Here is a 20,087-nt window from a genome sequence, read left to right as displayed (position 1 = left end):
GCCGATGCAAAGTCTTTGAGGATCTTTTGTCATGATGGACGCATAGATTAGGTATAAAGAGCAAAAAAGTCTACACACGGGAGGCGGGACGGGGAGTGGATGGTCATACAACATGGAATTTCAACCAGGAGACAACTGTTTGTGTTTTTTTGTGAAACCAAAAAGTCATGTAGTTACATGACTTAACCCAACCAAATGTTGATTCAACATTTGGGTGAGTTTAGATTGGGACGTCAATGACCAAGATTCAGTCCAAAAGTCAATTTGATGAAAAATACAGACTTACTGACCCCAACATCTGCAAAATGTCACAACATTAAACTAACTATGAAGGGGGAACAGCGTAAAACTGTTAATTCCTCAATTATCACTTAAAATAAGGAAATTACTTTTTGTATTACAAGTTTTCTGAAATGTTATGCTTAAATATGCAAATGAGGAAATATCTAACTGAATACGCACTCATTTTCACATGGAACAAAAATCTGAACATTGGATAAAGCCTGTTTCAAATATCTTGTTTCATTTTGTTGACACAGTAGAAAGTCTCACTGGGGGAATTCTGTATGTCTTTTATCCAGCTAGCAGGGGACGTTCCCACAAACACTGGCTAACGTTACCTACAAGTTATAATAATGTTTTTAAGAAAAAAATGAAATCTAATGTTCAAAGAACCTTTTAGGGGTGTTTATCATTTAATATAATATTCCTGTAAGGTTAAATGCTAACTAAGAAGTAGCATTTTACAAAAAAAAACAATTCTTAACTTTGTTCCCTCTCAAGTATCCAATTTTTTGAAAAGACAATAAACCTTCTTGAATTTTGAATATTTTAGTGATATTGACATATCATAGAAGATTCTTTTATAAAATGTTATCCAATGACAACAAAGGAAGAACATTTTCACAGCAACATTTGGTTTTCATATAGTTATTGAGGCCTGAGATAACACATTTTTTAAGGAAACATTCCTGTAATGTAACCCCCCCCCCAAAAAAAAAAACTCACACTTTGATGATGTTTATAGAGAACGATATCCTAATTTTAAGAGGAACATTTTAGGAAACAAAAGAAAACTTGCTGCTGAAAAAAAACTAATACATTGCATTGTACCACTCTGGGTGTTTTTAGTTAGGTAGAATATAAAAAATATCAACACAATTTTCATTTCAACCAAAATGTAATGTCTGTCTGTCGGAAGTCAGAATCCAACGTCTTTCTAACATTACACTGACATCTGATGCCAGCTAGGTACTTTACATTAACACGCAAAGTACTTCACGTAGGTGGTATTTTACATGACTATGCAAAGTAAGTAAGTTTTAATCACTTATGTCCCGTACAATCTTTTCCTAAGCCTAAGTATTTTATAGTTCTTGGAAGTTAACCAAGTGTTCCAAACCTAACTAAACTGTGACCATCTGTAAAATACTTTGCTTTGGCATTGTTTTTGTGATGAGCACAGAACTTGAACACATTTAGCAACCACCACCATGTCATGCATTGTTAAGAAAGTGTGTCCACATACTTCTGTGAGACTAAGTTGCCTGAACATACCAGCATTTCAAACTGCAAAATTTGAGCAAACTGAACTTGGTGAACTTTGACTTGTACTTTTGCACCACTTACGTATAAAAAACCCTCGTCAGTCAGACCCGAGAGGCTCCAGAACAGATGAAGCTTTTAGTGTACTGGCTGTGTTTCACCGTCGACTCTATGATAACGCTGCTCTTTCAAACTATTAACTGCTTCACAAGAGGCACGGCTGATAGTAGAAGTACATCTCTTAAATAAATTGTGTTAACTCAACAAGCTGCTGGCTGTGGGAGTAATTTAGCAATCTATTGTGACTGGGTGGTGTTTGAGGTTGGCTGCAAGCTCCAGTAGTTTGACAGCCAATCCTTCAAAGTGTCACCAAGCTTACAGCATCACCTTTTTTGAAAAGGATGTGGGGATGAAATTCGCTGTGCCACCTTCTGATTGACCAAGCCTTCAGTTCTGAAAAGGGGAAATCTAGTCATCCAAACAAATTATCACTTTTTTTGAAGAGGACATGTACACAAAATACATACGATTTAAGCATAGGCGCATTAGAATTAAGGAAATCCTTCATCAGTCCTCTATATCCAAATGCTGCATTTACATATGATAGCTGAGCCGGAGACCTTTGCAGCACAAGCACAAACACAACCTCATCATGGTTTTCCCTTCCATGAGGGGATCCCAGAGGTCCTTCATGTGGCCACGTGGATCCTTGAGAGGTCTTCATGCTGTCCTCTGAAATCAGGAAGGAATTTCATTTACCTAAATACTGTACAACAACTGATTTTCACCATCATCCTACATAGTGGTTTAAAAAACAACTTAAGCAATCCTTTAGATTCCTGGAACCAAATCTCATCAAGTGGTGGTTCGAATCATTAATACTTTTGAGAGTGTGAGCTGAAGAGACAAATAGGCATTTCCCAAAATGTCCCAAAGTGGTCACAGTACAGATAGGATAAAAACAATCATCAGATGATTAAGCATTTTTCAGAATTCTAAGTGCTAGATTGCAGGCAACTGGACGTGATTGAGTTTTTTTAGACGTTTTGGGCTTCTTCAGTTCTAACAGACTGGTTGGGAGTTGCAGGCTTTAAACACTATGTGGATGTGGACCATCAGAGAGTCATTGAGGTCACATATGAGTCTCTGACCCACCTGGCTATCATGTTTTAACCCTTTGAAACCTGAGCAAATTGGCTTGATTTCTTTCAAAAACATAGGAGGAAAAGAAATGAACAATAAAAGAAGAAATGACCCCAAAATTAGCAAGAGATTAATTAAAAGCTAAAAGGAAAATACCCTAAAATAAGAGGGGGAAGAAATAACCAAGAAAATAAATATATTTTTTAAATATATAATTAAGATAATTATTCCCTCATTTTATAATACACTCCCAGCTTATTTTTAGATACTTCATTGTCTCTCTTTTAAAAAAAGACTTAAGTTAAATTTCAGTGTCAATAACACTGAACATCAAACATTGTTGGAGATTCCTTGACAGGGAGCTTTTTCATTCAATTTACCTTTTTTAAGAGCATCTTATTACATGCCTAGGTATTCAGATACACCATAACTGGAGTCCATCTTCCATGTAACTTTTTAATATTTTTTGCAGTTTGCAAAAGGACAGGCAGGACATTTCTTGCAAAGCTGCTTTTTTTCACATGCTTTAATGCTAGCAATAAAAGTCTCAATGCAACACAAGAACACTGATGTTGATCCAGGTGTTAAGGATGAGAGGTAAAACGTAAAGAAACTCAAATAAGTCCAGTTGCCTGCGATATAGCACTTAGAATTTCCATGACGTGGATGATTGAGAACCTTCACCAGCTCATTCTTCAGAATGTCACAGGCTGGTGTCGGCTGTCTTCATCTTAGGAGCACTGATAGAGTTGGGTAGAGTTGCGGTGTCCGGCTGGGCATCCCTGCAGAAGAACACCGCAGGGTTTTTACAAGCCCACATTGCTACCTCTCCGCCCCCTCCCCCTTTTCCGGGACTTGAACTTGACAATCTGCTGTTATTGTTCACCCCTACTCGACTCACGTAGCGGTCCCTTATCCTCTCAGCTTGGTTGAGCCGAATCTCACGGTTCTGGGTTTGGCTGGAGAGGTACGCTGCAATATTTCGGGTCCGATAGCCCTCCTCTCTGCTCCGCCCTAGTAGCATGGATATATTGGGGTTCCTCAGGGCGTAGATTAGGGGGTTGATGGCTCCGTTTGCCCAGGCTAGCCAGATGGCAACTGTATCCATTGCAGGGTTAAATGTGTAGTCCCCTAGCGCTGCGACCAACCCCATTAAACAATACGGACCCCAACAAAAGATGATGAAAACAATCATGATCAGGACTGTGGTGGCTGTTCGCATTTCACTGTAAAATCGCAATAAGTATGCGTACGTGGTCACTGGCCTGACTCTGATTTCAGAGAGACGGACTGTCTTACAGATGTTATAGTGACAGAAACACATGAGAGAGAAGGGCAGTAAATAGCACACAACAATAAGGCAGATGCTATAAGCAGTCCCCATGCGTGAGGTTCCAGAGTGGAACACATACATACAGTGGTAGAACCCTCGCTTATGGATTTCTGTTGGTGTTGGAACCAACAGATACCAAGGCAGAGAGAAAATGACTGCAGTTAACCACACGGCAATCAACAGCTGAGTTGCTTTCTGCCGTCCGATTTTAGCCTGTGGCTGTCTGACTATGGCGTAGTACCTGTCAAAGGAGATCAGAGTCATTGTGAGGGTGGAAATGATCCCGAAGCAGGTGTTGAAAAAGCCGTTTGCCACACAGAAACGATCCCCAAACATCCACATCCCGTCCTTACTGAAGAGCATGACAAAGGAGAACGGCAGACACAGGACGGCAGTGAGGAAGTCGGACAGAGACAGCGACATGATGAAAGCATTGGTCACCGTTCGGAGCTGTCTGTGTTTGATGATGACGATGACGACTGCAGAGTTACCAAGGCTGGAGAGGAGGAAGATGGAGAGGAGTACCAGCGCCTGAGTTGCCACCGTGATGCCCTGCAGGACGGAGTTACTCTCAGCGGCGCTCAGCACCGACGGGGTTGACGCCTGATGGATCTGACTGAGCTCGCTCCCTCTTTGGTCCCTGAACGTCAATAGGTTTCCTGTGTTTCCAACCGTGGCCTCGGTGGTGGCTGTCACAAGGCTGGTTACTATGGAAACAACCCTAAAAAAGCCCCCCCCCCCCAAAAAAAAAGATGCAAAAATCATTGCTCAATCAGCAGAGTCTGGTAACATTTAGGCTAATGTCTTCATGGGATTTCACCAGGGTATATGGTATAGGGCAGTGGGCAGGTTTCCATTAACCCACAAACTGGGCAAATTAAAATTGCACTTATAAAATACACTTAATGGAAACATTTCAAGTCCCATTAATCGCAAAAATATTTTATGCTTGCATGAGGTGGTATTTCAGGTGATTCAAAAAAGCCATAAACGTTGGATATTAGAGTCAGACCCCGCCCCCCCGCTATAGATACACTAGCAACCTGTGGGAAACACTTGAGCTGATATGCATTTACAATAAAATGAACACATTTCTGTAGAAATGTACAGTTTGGCATATAACAAACTCCAGCAACATTTTGTATAGCAAGCTCCCAGATACTTTTTTAACAAAGTTCAGTGAAAATTTAGCTAAAAAATATGAAGGAATAATAATAGCTCACTGAGATTTTAGAAGTAAAAGTTCCTCCCATGCTGACACTTTCTTTGCATGTATTGCAAACTTCCTTTCCTGGTGTTTGCACACACGTTTTCATTTATCAATTTTATTTGTTTGGTCTTTGTCAAACCAAACAAACCAAACTGATACAGATAATCTGGATGATTCTGGTCATTCCTGGTTAACTTGCTTCTCTTAAGTAATTCAACCAGTTGTGACATTCTGGAGCTGCTCACATGCAAATTTACACAGTGCAGCTTTCACTTCAAAGCAGAGAGGAGAGATGTTAAAGTGGAGGACCAGAGTGAATTACCTCGGCACAACAGGTGAGGTGGTGCCCAGCTGGTCAGTGAGGCTCGGACCTGGGGTGTCAGCTGTGTAGTTACTGCCGCCACCGCCCCGCAGGGCCGTGCTAACAGGCGAATCCATCGATGGAGTGTAAGAACAGCCCAACAAAGGTCATCCCTCGTCTCACACACATCCATCCAGATTACAGTCAGTCCATGTTGGTGTCATGGAGTCAGATGCAGCTGCTGAGAACTCCCCCTCATCTGTTTGTGGTTTTCAGTTTCTCATCAACACAGCAAAAGCCAAAAGAAAGTCAAACCTGTATTCACAGGCTAACACAGACATATTAAGCTCCTCTGAAATACCAATGCAATATCTTGAATTTTTGTAAGATAATAATGGCAGTAAAACAAAAGTGGATTAAGATTCTTTTTAACTACACACTGACCAAAAATTTGAATGCAACACTTTTGTTTTTGCTCTTATTTTTCACAAGTTTAATTTAAAGATCTCAGACTTTTTCATGCACTCAATAGACAGATTTTTTATGAAACTATGGTCGTAATTTGGTTAAAATCCCTGTTAGTGAGCACTTCTCCTTTTCCAAGATAATCCATCCACCTGACAGGTGTGGCATTTCATCACAGCATCATCAATACACAGGTGTGCCCTGTGACGGCCACAGTTAACCCTTTGAATACTGAGCAAATCGGCTTGATTTCTTTCAAAAGCGAAGGCAATTAGCAACTTAATAAGACATTGCCTACAAATTAGCAACAAAAAGTTACAAGAAAATTACTTGAAAATCAATGTTAAATGAACAAATATCATTTATCATGTAACATATGTTTAATGTAGAATTTTAACAACAGTCATCTTTTAAATAAAAAAAATAGTTCTACATGGTTTACATGTTCAGGAAGGGCAGCGGAAGGATTGGTTATGTAGCTCACCACTGTTTGAGTGCTTTGATCAAAGGATGGTGTGGAAATGACAGTTTAAATGATAGAAAATACAGCATATAAAATATGTTAAAATATATATATATATGTGCAAAAATAGAAGAGGGAATATTAAAAAATAAAAGAAAATGAATCTTTAAAATAAATTAATTAATTAAAGCTATAAATAATTCAAAACAGAATCAGTGCGTCAAGTAAAAAAAATGCTGAAATAATTAAAACACACTAAAACACACTTGGGTTCTTAAAACGTGTCGTAAGAATCAAACCATTAACATCTAAGGGTTTACTTCAGTATTCACATTACTGAAAAAAAATAAAGCAAGAACAAGAAGTTTTAAAAATGATTTCTAAATAAATAAATTAAATGATTTAAAAAAAACATTTTTTTTTACACAAGAGCAGTGTTCAAAAACTTACCGGAAGTTACTCTTTTTTTGTTTACATTCCCAGAGTCGTAGGCTGCTACCATTTTGTCAAAGTATGCTGAATTAGCATAAATGTCCGTTATTCTGCAGCGTACGTTATTTGTTCTCTCTCTTCTTCTTCTTCTTCGTGTTCCCTCAGACTGTGGTCATTTTGTCACAGTGTGTCCACAGTGAGCTCCACACAAACAAGCCATGTCTCTCTGTCCCTCTGTCTCCGTCTATCTGTCAGTTTGCTTTTTTTCTTCATCTTTCAGCTTCTTCCTCACACCACGAGCGTTGTTTCCTCTGGATGCTGCGCGAGGAAACCACTCACGAGCCCATGTCGTTGGTGTCAGCTCGTAGGCCTTCGTGTGTTGTTCAGATTTTGGCCTTTAAATCTTTCGTTTGGAGAGGAGAAGAAAGTCCGCCCGCGTGTCTGTCTCAGCGCTGCTGGGGGAGGACAGCAGCTCGCGCCCTGCTGATCTCTCTCTGGAACAATAACAGCAGCTTCTACCTCTGAATCTCCATTGATAAGCTCTGAAACCAGAAGACACCAGCTGCACAAATCCCAGGTGTGCACGCAAATCTGCACGCGCATATCAACTCACACCTCTCTGTGTGTCTCTCTGTGTCTCGGGGTCTCTCTACCTGCTTTCAGTCTCTCTCTCTCTCCCCCTCTGAAGCCACGCCTCCCATATGAACGTGCTTCATGTGACGTTTAATGCAGTTTCCATGGCAACTGGTGATAGATTTTGCATCCATGTCCCTGTAAAACGACATCATATGGTGTTTGCAAAATATACTGCTGAAAACTGATACGTAAAGATATGGTGTTGGTGCACTGGATGTACCAACACCATCTAACCAGGTGGTTCTGCAAAGACTCCTCATAGCTGGTGTGTCCTGACCATTAGGCCTGCTGGTCCACAGCTACACAGCTGCTCTGATTATTGTGAGATTATGTGTGCTGCAAAAATGTCCTAAACTGGTCAGCAGTCAACAGTTGGTCAATAGTTACAGTCAGACTATGTGCAATGTACACTACCCATTCTGAATTGCCAAAAATGTTTTAAGGATGTTTATCAATTAAATTAATGTCCCTGTAGGGTTAAATGTTGACAAAGACGTAATGTTATAATTGCAACATTCTGAGGAAGTTTTGTGATGTTGAGAGGTGATCATAGAATGTTCTTTTACAACATGTTCCCACAATGTTACATGAGAACAAAGGAAGAACATTTTCAAAGTAACACTCCGAACATGTTATTGAGGTTTAAGATTACAAACCATGAAAATGTAATCTAATGTCATGTGTTTTCAAAAAATCAAATTTTTTTGATGTTTATGAAGAACATTCTGGTAACCATAAGAAAACTTGCCACTAAAGACTAAAACATTGCATTGGTTGCATTGTACCATTCTCAGAACGTTTTTAGACTTCTTGGTCTATATATTATGACTTCTCATTCCAAAGTGGTCAAATACTGCTGCTTTGACAGTGTGTACAGTGTGTACAATCAGTACAATCCAACACCCAAAGCGACCTTTTGCGTCCATATGATAAACCTCTGAACGCGGTCAGGCTGAACTGGCTGTACGCCCCCGGATGGTTGGAGGGCACCTGCTGCAGCAGTTTGATAGTCGATAGGGCGACGTCACTTGAGACTGCGGCCAATCAGAACCGGTCATGTCTGCATGAAATGGCACATCCTGTAACCTCATTTAGCCACTTGTTAGTGTTGCACCCAAGAATCACTCGAAACAAAACAGTCACTGGCTGTTCTTTAGTTGCTCTCTCTCTGTTCAACAGCCAACTGAAGAACGCTACCAGAACCCTGTTTATAATAAGACGACTTGCAGGTGAGCTCCTGCCTTTCTCACCTAAACAGAAATTATTTTTAATTAAATTGGTGGGAGGGAGGGTCTTATTTAACATTAAAAAACGTAATATACATAAAAAATAACATAAATACAAGTGGTTAAATTAATGATAAAAATACTATGTGACACACTAGCAACCCGTCTTTCAAATTTTAGTTTCCCTTCTGATTCAATCAGATGGATGGCAAAAGGGGACAATGCACACATGTTGGAGATAGGATTTCATCGTTTGCTGATTGTTGTGTTGGTGTCCCTCAAAGCTCAGTTTTGGGACCTCTTTTATTCAATTTATATGTGAACGATCTGCCACTTGTTTGCCCTGAAATTAAAACCCAAATGTATGCAGATGATACTGTCATTTATGCACATGGCAAGGTCAGACAAGAAGTGGCAGCCAAATTAACCTCTGCAATGGCTAAAATCACTGACTGGCTCTCAGAGTCTTGCCTCACACTTAATGTGAGCAAAACAGCATGTATGTACTTTTATAAATGGAAAATGGATTTCAACCTGATATTTGTGTTCAGGACGAAAAGATACAGACAGTTTCACATTTCAAATACCTGGGAGTACTCTTAGACTCAAAGCTGTCCTTTAAGAAACCTGTGAAACAGCTGTGTAACACTGTAAGATTTAATCTCAGGACCTTCAGGTTTATAAGAAACCAGCTACCTGTTGATGCAGCAAAGCTGTTTGCACTTAATGATATTTTCTCCCATGTCGTACGTTATCACAAGCTGCACTCAAGCTGGGAAAACTGTACAAGCAAACACTGAAGGTACTGGATAAAAAGCCAAAAAGCAATCACTACTGTAACATCATTAAGAACTACAACCTCCTAACCTTTGATTTGGGTGTTTGGTGTACAAAGTGATCAACGGTTTGGCTCTAAAAGAATTCATATCAATGCGTGCAAATAGTGGAAGAACAACTAGGACAGCTAACAGGGGTGACTGTGTAATACATTACAGATCATCTGAGTTCGGCAAATCTGCTCTCTCTCTTACAGCAACGGCCTCCTGGAACTCATGACCAAGTAAAATCAGAGAATGTGGCAGCTTTGCAGAACTTAAATCTGGGATGAAATCATGGCTAAAATCAACTCAATCATGTACTCATCACAATTAAATTAAAGTTTTATGAACTCTGTTAAAATGCTGTGGTAAATTAACGTTTCCTCATTTTTAAAGAGAATGTACTGTAAATTGAAGTATGTTGTTTTATAAGATATATTGCTGTTTTTATTGTTTTTAGTTGTCTCCATGATGTGTTTTTATTGTTTGTTTTTAGATACTCCTGCCCAAGGACCACAGATGTAAATGAGCTTTAATTAGCTGTCAAATAAACGAATAAAATAAAATAAATGCTGTCATATGCTGCAGGAAATATGAGGAGGATCGAGGGATAGTGATTGCAAGACTGCAGAGGGACGAGGGGAGGCAAGAGTTAAAGAGGTGCTTTAGTGTGGGGACTCCATGGAGATTGATACTTAGGTTTTTGAAACAACAGGATATTAAAAAGACTACAACAGAATAAGGTGACAGTTAACGAGTAAAACCAGTAGGAGGCAGTACTACTTGAAAGGATGCCAGTAAAACCAGAGGAAGAAGAACGCGTTTTCCGGTTTGTGCTACCCATGGTGCTACTTCGATTTCATCCGCATCCGGTTTGAATAACAGCTGTCAGATGAAAACACAGTAGCACTGAGGCGAGAGAGCTTGTGTGAACTATTATTGGCCCCAAGATGGGTGAGTTAAGGTTGCGTTCATTTTTTATTTTGTATCTTACAACAGTCATCTTGTTTAGACGGTTTGTGGTGCATCACACTGATGTTTGCTATCGTTAGCAGTGAACTAGCTAGCTAGCTAACAACATTCCACTGGCTGTAGCAGCCAAAATGATTCACCAGGAGATATTTTTATTTTGTATCTCTGGTCAAATAAACCGAGGAGTGTGTTCATGACACCTCTAACGCCGACCAGTGACAGTCGTATTTGAGCTAGTAGCGGAAACTTTGTTCTGTTATCGTGGTGTCTTTTGTTGGTCACGAGCTACCGTTAACGTTACGCTTCTCACCAGAAAGCTGTATGCATGGTAACGTTAACTGTCTAACGTCAGTATTTCCCCCAACAGTATTTATTATTAGAAGCTGTGTGCGTGTGTTTTCTCTGACAGGTAAATATAAAATCCACTGTCAAATTGCCTTTAAATACAGAGTGTACTGCAAAGATAGGGAACAAACATTTTTATATCTTAGATTAGATTCGATCAATTTTGTTATTCCCGAAGGAAATTAAAGCGCGAAGCAGCTCACAGTAGAAAATAATAATAATTACAAAGCAAAACAATAAAAACAAGGTAAAAACAACAGAGTAAAAACAGATAAAAACAAAAAATACGTAAAAAAACACAGGCCTAGAAAACACTAAAGGACTAAAACCTAATAACAGAAAATACAAATCAGAGAACAGACGGTCAATAGAAGAAAAACTCAACAGTAAAAAAAAAGAGTCAGAGAATAAAGTGCATCATAAGATTCATTCCTGTGCAAATTAGCTTAGTAAAGTGCGAGGAATTCAAAAATCTTATTGCCATTGGAAGAAAGGACTTCCAAAGGTTCCCTGCTACAGTGCATAGTGATGAGCTATATAGTAGTTAATGTTACCAGAAAATACTAATCAGATCAATTCCACTAATGATCATACTGTCTCTGATACTTCTGGTGTACCCAGCTTCATTATGGAAAAGAGTGTATTTATGTAACACTGCCAACCTGTTGTATACCAGTGTTGACTGCTGTTGTGGTGTTTTGTGTCCTTGCAGCTGTGGCCATGAGCTCTACATGTCCCGGCCTGTACTGTGGCAGGATAATGGTCAACAGAACAGTGGAGGGAGAGTGTGGTGTGAGTACTCACCATCAGATTTGTGTCTGACTGTTGGTGGAAATGTGTGTGAGATTGCCTGTCATCCATCTGTGCAGACACCTTGCCTCATCAATATCACTGTATTAGTCTGAAAGGGGAGCTCGAGGGAGAGTCGGACTGCATGTGATATTTTTTTCTCAGAAACTGAGAAAAAAATATCCTCCTAGGTATCCAAGAATACATAAGAGCCATAGAAACTAAACTTATCACAGTTCTCACAGTGAAATGCATTGTAATGATGTAGATTAGATCCTGAGTTGGATTAGAGAGAGAAAGGAGGGAATGAGGGAAAAGAGGACTCTTTTTCTCACACGTTTGTCCGTCCTGGAAGAGGGATCCCTCCTCAGTTGCTCTTCCTGAGGTTTCTACCATTTTTCACCCATTGTAGGGCTTTTTTGGGGAGTTTTTTCTGAGTTGATGTGAGGGATGTCGTATGCTGTAGAGCCCTCCGAGGCAAACATGAAATCCACATGACATTTACTTGACTTGAAATGTGGCTGTTGGGCTTGCAGTGAGTGTTTGTAGGTTGTTTCCACTCATAGCCGTGTGTGTGTGTGTGTGTGTGTGTGTGTGTGTGTGTGTGTGTGTGTGTGTGTGTGTGTTTCCTGCCAGGTGTGTCCTCGTGGAGAGCGGGTCAACCAGCAGTATGTGTGTGAGCGCTGCCTTGAGTCCCCTGAGCTCTACGACTGGCTCTATCTGGGCTTCATGGCCATGTTACCTCTGGTGCTGCACTGGTTCTTCATCGAGTGGTACTCTGGGAAAAAAAGGTGAGGATACACACAATTACACACACACTCTTTCTCTCTGCTTTCACAACTTAATGAACAACCCAGTCATTATCACAGAAAGCGCTTCAACAGAGTGTAATAAGACCCCAGTTTAAACTGAATGCTTGCAGTAGTTCTAAGGTAGGTTGGTCCTTGTGTTATACAGGGCTGGAAATAAAAGCCAGCTCAGTTCCCCTGAAACCAGACACTTGATACCAATCAAAACTCAAATCTCTGATATGGCCAGTCACTATCTGAGCACATAGGAGTTTTTTCAATTAATCTTTTGAAACCTGAGCAAAATGGCTTGGATTTCTTTCAGTACATGGGAAGAAGGCAATAAGCTATGAAAATAGAAATGGCCCAAAAGTAATGAGAAACTGGTAAAAAGTACAAGAAAAATGCCTGAAAATAAAAAGAAATGACAACAAAACATAAAAAACACAAACCAGAAGAAAAAAAATCAAATAGAAAAAAGCATTAAAAAACAAAAAAGGAAATGAGCTAGGAAAAAGTGCTTTAAAATATTTTGAATACTTAATTATGATAATAATATTTTTTTCCCTGGCTTTCTTCTTTTTTCCCCAGAAATTTTGCCCTGGCTTTTTAAAAATAATTGTCTAAATATATTAATTGCTTGCAATTTCTGACCATGTTGCTCATCGTCTTTTTACCATGTTATTGAACAAAATAGAACCAATGTGCTTGAGGTTGAAAGGTTTAAATACTTGTGAAAGGTGTCTGAAAACAGCACGAGAAAAAGATGTCGCTCCAGGTGTCGAAAGTTTAAATTCACGAGAATAAATCGATTTTATCTGACAGTGGCTTCACTGCGAACGCCACATTTTCCCCTTTTGATTTCATTTGAAAAGTCACAGACACCCAAAATGCCTGGTCTTTGTGTGGTTTGAAGTTGTGTTGTTGTGTGTTCAGCTCCAGCGCTCTGCTGCAGCACATCACAGCCATGCTGGAGTGCAGCGTGTCGGCCGTGGTCACCCTGCTGGTCACAGAGCCCGTGGGGAAGCTCAGTATCCACTCGTGTCGAGTCCAAATGCTGTCAGACTGGTACACCATGCTCTACAACCCCAGCCCGGACTACGTCAACACCTTACACTGCACCCAGGAGGCCGTCTACCCTCTGTGAGTACGGACTACATGCAGGAGGACGCTTATTCTTTTCAGTCTAGTACTGATTTAATTTGTAGTAGGATATTTCTCACAGATTTTTTTAAACGATAAAGGAGAAAGTTTAATAAGATGAGGAGGAAATTAATTCCATGTCTTGGAACCTCTGTTTATGACACTAAATTGGGATGAAGTGATTTGTGATTTGGGGGGGGGGTGCAAATGCTTTTTCAGGTGGAGTAATTATGAAATTGATTGTTAGCAATAGAGAGATCATGAAAAAGGGGGGCAAATGTTCTATTTAAAGAACCATGCTCAAACTAAGCAGCTTGGATGTTTATGATTTGATAAATATTGAGTAAGAAGTTTTGTGAAACAGAGGTCATGTATGACTTCTTTGAGTATCTGTTGCAGTTAAATTTGGTGAGTGCTGGCTCAGGCGATGTTGCAATAACTAATGAAAGGACAAATCATAGAATGATAAAGATTTAGGGAGACTTTTGTGTTTATGTTTTTTTTTTTTTGCAATTTTTGGATGTAATGTAATGTCATCATGTACCCTCCAGGTTGTTGTGATTGTTGTGAATTTCCTCTTATCTTGTTTGCCTCCTCCTCAGCTACACCATTGTGTTGATCTACTACGCCTTCTGCCTGGTGCTGATGATGCTGCTGCGCCCTCTGCTGGTGAAGAAGATCGCGTGCGGTCTGGGCAAATCAGATCGCTTCAAGAGCATCTACGCCGCTCTGTACTTCTTCCCCATCCTGACGGTGCTGCAGGCTGTGGGAGGAGGGCTGCTCTGTGAGTGCTGACGCTGTGCTGCTGAGGTCTCTTTATACTGCTGAGTCATTCCATGTCAGCTTCTACACGTGACAGAAGTATATTCATACACATCATGCAAGAAACGTGCAAGAAAGTGAAAACTAGCAGAGATATGAACTTTTGAAAATGACAGATTCTTCGTTCTGGTTAAAAATGACTTCCTGTTACTAATTTAATAACTATCACAAAAATTCTGAAATTTAGCTCAGAGGGCCAAACTTCAAAAATTCGTAACTTCAAAGAATTTTGCAATGTCCCATGAATTTAATAGAAATTTCAACATATTTCTTTTAAGAAAATCCATGACATGAACTGGGAAAAGTTGTAGATTTTGGCTGAGTTAGCATGGAGTGACCCTGCTTCTAAAGTTTAATAAATAAAAATGCACAATAGTTAAGTTTGAGCTGTGCAGCTGTGAGTGACAGTTTGTGTGTTTCAGACTACGCGTTCCCCTACATCATCCTGGTCCTGTCTCTGGTCACACTGGCTGTTTACATGTCGGCCTCTGAAATCCAGGTAACAACCCTCAGTGCACTGCGTCTGTCTAATGTGTGGAAAAATAAACTATTACTGTCTTCATGCTTTTATTTAAACATGTGGAACTAGTGGGTCTGGTATTTTTTGTGATCTAAAAAGGGATTTCATTACTGCCTCCATCACTTTCGCAAGAAGGTCAAAGGGCTCTGCGCACAGTTCTTACGTCACGTTCTCGTTAGCACGCTAGCTAGCTGCTCGCCAGTCATGCCAGCAGTCGTGTCGGCACAGCTGGAGATGCCACTGTCAGCAGAATTCAACACGTCTCCTTCCAGAGGGCAAAACGATGGACGCTCACGCAACACTTTGTCCAAATGAACATAAAATGGTCAACTTATGGACTATACTGTCATCAAAACAACCACAGGGTTTAAGCATATCCTTAAGACTTAAAAGACTTTTGATTCAGTAATCTAGAAAAGATAAGAGTAGCAAAGGAATATCAAGGCAAGGTATGTACACGACAAACAGCAAAAAGAACAGCGTAAATAGTAAAAACACAAGATGCAAAACTAGACATAGAAATAGGAAATAGGAAGACGGAAAACTCAACACACTGTATATACATACATACACTATATGGACAAAAGTATTGGGCCACCTACACATTACACCTACAAGAGCTTTTATGACATCCCATTCTAAAGCCTTAAAAAATGCAAAATGGCCTCAACTGGTATTAAATTGACATAAATTAATCTTTCAGTAGTCTTTAAAATGCTCAGACATGGGAAGTAGGATTTTAAGAATGTTTTTTTTTCTACGACGCTGAATTGCATAATAATTGGTAACTTTTTTTAAAAGTAATTCAATGTATTCCTTTTCTTAAACTCGCCATGATGGGAATCCAAATAGTAGAATCTCACATGCAAACTGAGAAATGCAAAATTACAGAGAAAACCATCCAGAAATACCAGATACTCTTCCACATCTGTTGGTGAATGAAATAGATGCTTTTATGATACTATGACATGCTCATTATCTTCCACGTGTTCCCCGACGTGTGACCGCTGACATCCCTACACTGCTACTGTGAGCTGTCCAATCAGAAGCATCCCAGAATACCTGCACGTTGAGTGTGTTTATCAGGAGCTGCTGTCCCAGTGTGATTCATTCTGACCTGTTTTCTCTGTGTGTGTGTGTGTGTGTGTGTGTGTGTGTGTGTGTGTGTGTGTGTGTGTGTGTGTGTGTGTGTGTGGTTGTTTGTGTGTGCAGTCTTTTAAGAACCTGGTTGCTAAGAAGAAGCGTCTGGTGGTCCTGTTCAGCCACTGGCTGCTCCACGCGTACGGCATCATCTCCATCTCCCGACTGGACAAGCTGGAGCAGGACCTGCCGCTGTTGGCCCTGGTGCCGGGCCCCGCCCTGTTCTACATCGCCACGGCCAAGTTCACGGAGCCCAGCCGCATCCTGTCTGAGGGCGGCAACGGACACTGACAGACAGAGACAGAGACGGTTTCACACATTAGCTGCGGTCCAAACTTTGGACTGACAGCAATGTGTCCCTCAGTATTCTGAGCTAACGTGATCAAACTGGCTCAACCAGTCAATGACCATAAAGTAATGACATCACGTGGCTGGGATTGTTATTTAAAACTATGTCATGATCAAGAATGACTCCAAAAGGTGTGCGTTAAGTAAAAGTTTGCAAATAAGGAATAAGCTCTCTAGGTTTCCTATCGTTAATGTTCTCTGAGCAGGACAGGTGGTCTCTGATCTGTTTCCACATCGGTTCACTCAGCTGTGCAAACTTATTTCAGTAGTTAAACATGCAAATGTTCCCAGGGTAACATGACTCCTCACAGCCCACACTGACAACTGCTCACTGAGTGCTCATGTTACAGCATTTCATGTTAGCATGCTCGCAGCTTATGATTCTGTTCATTCAGAGTGAATTCACCTTTTAACTTTAAAAAAAAATCTATTTTCATAGAATCCATAACACTAATGACAAAAGCCAATGATGAGTTACCACAGGAGCAGGAATGAGGCCTAAACCCAGGAAATGAGTTCGTATTTCAGCACTCCTGTTTGCCTCGTCATGAAGTCAGTTGAATAGGTTTTCGGTTAGAGGCACAAAAAAAGGTCTGTGGTTAAACACAAGCTGAAGAGACTTTCATGTTTTGCTCTACTACTTAAAATATGTCAGTATATACCCCGCTGTCCTCTCTGAAGCTTTATGTGTCTTTAAAAAGGTGGACACTAATGATTGGCTAAGGCCACGTTAAGACGAGAACGGCCATACTAAAAACGGAAAGTCTGTCTGAAAGTCTTTGTGTTTAAATAAAGAAATCCACATTCATATGATAAAACTGTGGAAATGATCGTCGTGAACACAGATCCACAAAAATATCAGTAGACGCTGTAATATGCATGCCAGGCTAGCAGTTGTAACTTTGTGATAACACTGTAGAAAAATGACACGCGCCTGTGTGAAGTGCGGCCGTGACACCCCTGTTCTCACAGGATCTGCGCATTGCCAGTTCACAAAGCAACAGAATGGGTGGCAGTTTCTAAAGATTACAATCTGGAACCCAGTTTCAAAAGTTTGCACTTTCAGGCCGCCAAAATGCTGTTGTCATGAGAATGAAACAAAAAAAGTTTAACGCTTCATGCAAGACCTGTTGCACACCAAACACGCTTCACAGTCTTGTCGTGGTGGCGATGTTAAGTCAGTGACTGTGGTGTAGTTTTAGAGCTAAACTTAACTTAACTTTTCACATGTGGTGATTTAGGCCTCAAAAATGCTCAAAGTGTTGGTCATTTGTGCAATTATCTCGCTGAACAAAACTTGAAAGTATCATAAACTTTTGTTTCCCACAGAGCTTATTTTCTATTGTGATTCAAAATCCAATGGAAGACTCAAATTGGCTACTTGTCGGGGTTACCATGGTGATGCTAACTTCCACGTTGGCCTACAGAATAACCTCATCCCTGCAGCGTACTAAGGATTTGATCTGGAGTGATCCAGAACAGAGCAAATCTCCCGACGTTTGACAGTGTTTAGTATTTTAACTCGTTCCTGAAATCACTTTTTACGTTTTATGTGCCACTCTTGTATTTATTTCACGTTAATTCAGTGTGATGATTTTTTTCTTTTTTTTTTGGCATTTTCGCCCATCTTGTAAATCTTGTAAATACAGTAAATGTTGTGAATGAAAGTTGATGATGTGGTGGAGAGATTAACAGGATGTCTGAATAACGAGTGCATCACATCACATACAGACAGCTGACTGTTAGCTCCGGTTTGTGCCGCTCATATATTACTGTTACAGTCACTGAGAGGAGCATCCTGCTTCCTCAAAGAAAGCCCTGGTACTTTCAGTCTTACAAGATTCTTCTAACAATGAAAAAATAGTCTGATTTTTAAGATAGATTTTTAACCCAGTGAACACGGTGCAGCCGTTTCTTAATCAGGGTTGTAGCTTGGACAAACATTAGATTGCTTGACTTGTTCAAAACAATTTTTGATGTAATTTGCTTGTCTGTATTAATGTCACCTTGTGTTAGTTGTTTGTTTTATTTTTATTATTTTTTGACCTTCATTTCGATCTCAACTACACACCTGTAACGTTTCATGGCTGCATCTTGCACCGTCACAACGTTTTCACATTGACAAACATTTGCCCACAGACTGACACATAAACAGCTGGCCAAATACATAAAAAACATCTGTGGTAGTTCTCGCCACAGTTGGTGTCACAAGGACCACATGTTGCCATGGTGAGACATACAGACTCACAAGGTGAAAACATCACCAGCTGTTGTGACGTTTTCACTATTTTTTGGTGCGGTGTACAGAATATTTTTGTTGTTTGGTTGATTTTGGAAGTCTCTCCAGAGCTGCAGTAGCTGTTACAACTCTGTTGATTTTTCCAGGGTTGCCAAAGATGGATGTTTTCCTATTAACACACATGATTATTTATAAAAGGCACAAACTCAGAGAACACATGTAAATGGTGTCACTGTTGTGTGTTTTACATCATTCTATCACTGATTACTACATCAAGAAGCTGTCTGATATTTTAGTGCTCATGTGATGTAGGTTTTGTCCTCTCTGGATCCTGAGGCTGTGATCCCTCACAGAGCTGCAGTTTGTTGACTTTAAGCTGCTAATGTTCTGTATGTGTATATTATTGTAAATATGTGTAAGCTTGTAAATATCAGTGTTTTTACACAAACTGTAATTACAAACGCATGCTTTACGTTGAACGTAGCAGCCTGTATAATTCTATGTGCTCTGATAACCTGTATGCATGAGCTCAAAGTATTTATGACTCACCCGTACACATCTTAAATAAACACCTGCTGTCAGTCACACAAACAGTCTGTACCCGCAGGGGTAAAAACACACTCATGTCATTGTGGTCATTTTATTTCCTCATGCAAATCTAAGCCGCTTCCATCCAGTATGCAAAGCAAGCATTACCAGATGTGAACACGTCCATTTGATCCATCAGTCAGTGCTGCAGAGTTCCTTTATCCAGCAGAGTGAAGCAGAGGACTCGTCTAACCTGCTTGTAAATACAGTCATCCTGGAGCTTTGGAGATGTGGGTGCAGCACATGAAGACAATCAAATGTTGCTTTCCAACTTCAACTCAGTGTGTTCAGTCTTCTTTAAAAAGTACTTCTTTGAGACAGAAGTTAAACACAATAAAAACAGTTATGGCAATCAAAACTTTACTTTACTCTCCTGGGTATTAGAACTAAAAACTCAACTTCTGCATGCACTGACTCCCTTCAGCTCCCTCACAGCTAACAGCTGATTACTTTCAGCTAGACAGCAGTCAGTGTCTTGGCTGCAACCACAGGAAGTGAAAATGAATCTCTCCTCAATGACTGTCATGAAACCGCTCATGACACCACTATTTATATATATATATAAATACCTAAGGGTCTAAGGGACTGTTGTTTATTCATCAGAGAGGGTGGCTTCCCTTGAGGCTTCCTGGGTGACTTCTGAAAATGTATAAAGTGTTCCTCCCACCTGATGTGTTCAACGACCGTTGGAAATTGGAAACTCCAATGATGATTTCTGTTTTTACACTTTCTGGTCATTTCAAATTGCTTATTTTTATTTTTAAGGCCCTACGGGTCTGGGGGAAAAAAAAATCCCCATACATTTTAGAAGAAAAAATATT

At 40.1% G+C, this 20,087-nt stretch overlaps 2 protein-coding genes across 4 annotated transcripts in view; one reads left to right on the top strand and one right to left on the bottom strand.

Moving 5' to 3' along the window:
* The window catches only part of gpr135 (G protein-coupled receptor 135), a 7,980-nt gene extending 406 nt beyond the window's left edge, over window positions 1-7,574 (bottom strand). The window contains exons 1-3 of one of the 3 annotated variants that reach the window (XM_088087659.1): window positions 6,911-7,574; window positions 5,554-5,811; window positions 1-4,742 (exon numbers count right to left, since the gene is read on the bottom strand). The exon at window positions 1-4,742 is cut by the window's left edge and continues 406 nt beyond it. In XM_088087659.1, coding sequence (XP_087943785.1) covers window positions 3,392-4,742; window positions 5,554-5,669 — 1,467 coding nt within the window. In that variant the 5' untranslated portion in view covers window positions 5,670-5,811; window positions 6,911-7,574 and the 3' untranslated portion in view covers window positions 1-3,391. The other 2 variants (XM_088087658.1, XM_042501107.2) reach the window with 2 other exon arrangements.
* Window positions 7,575-10,367: 2,793 nt separating this feature from the next.
* jkamp (jnk1/mapk8 associated membrane protein) lies at window positions 10,368-19,298 on the top strand. The gene is made up of 7 exons (XM_042501338.2): window positions 10,368-10,526; window positions 11,602-11,681; window positions 12,315-12,469; window positions 13,403-13,609; window positions 14,212-14,393; window positions 14,854-14,930; window positions 16,164-19,298. Exons 1-7 carry the CDS (start codon window positions 10,523-10,525, stop codon window positions 16,380-16,382), a joined length of 924 nt encoding a protein of 307 aa, XP_042357272.1. The 5' UTR covers window positions 10,368-10,522; the 3' UTR covers window positions 16,383-19,298.
* Window positions 19,299-20,087: the final 789 nt, after the last annotated feature.

Source organism: Plectropomus leopardus, chromosome 14 (genome assembly GCF_026936395.1).
Source record: "Plectropomus leopardus strain MGB_pleo_1.0 chromosome 14, ASM2693639v1, whole genome shotgun sequence".
NCBI lineage: Eukaryota > Metazoa > Chordata > Actinopteri > Perciformes > Serranidae > Plectropomus > Plectropomus leopardus.
This window is presented reverse-complemented; position numbering and strand designations above follow the sequence as displayed.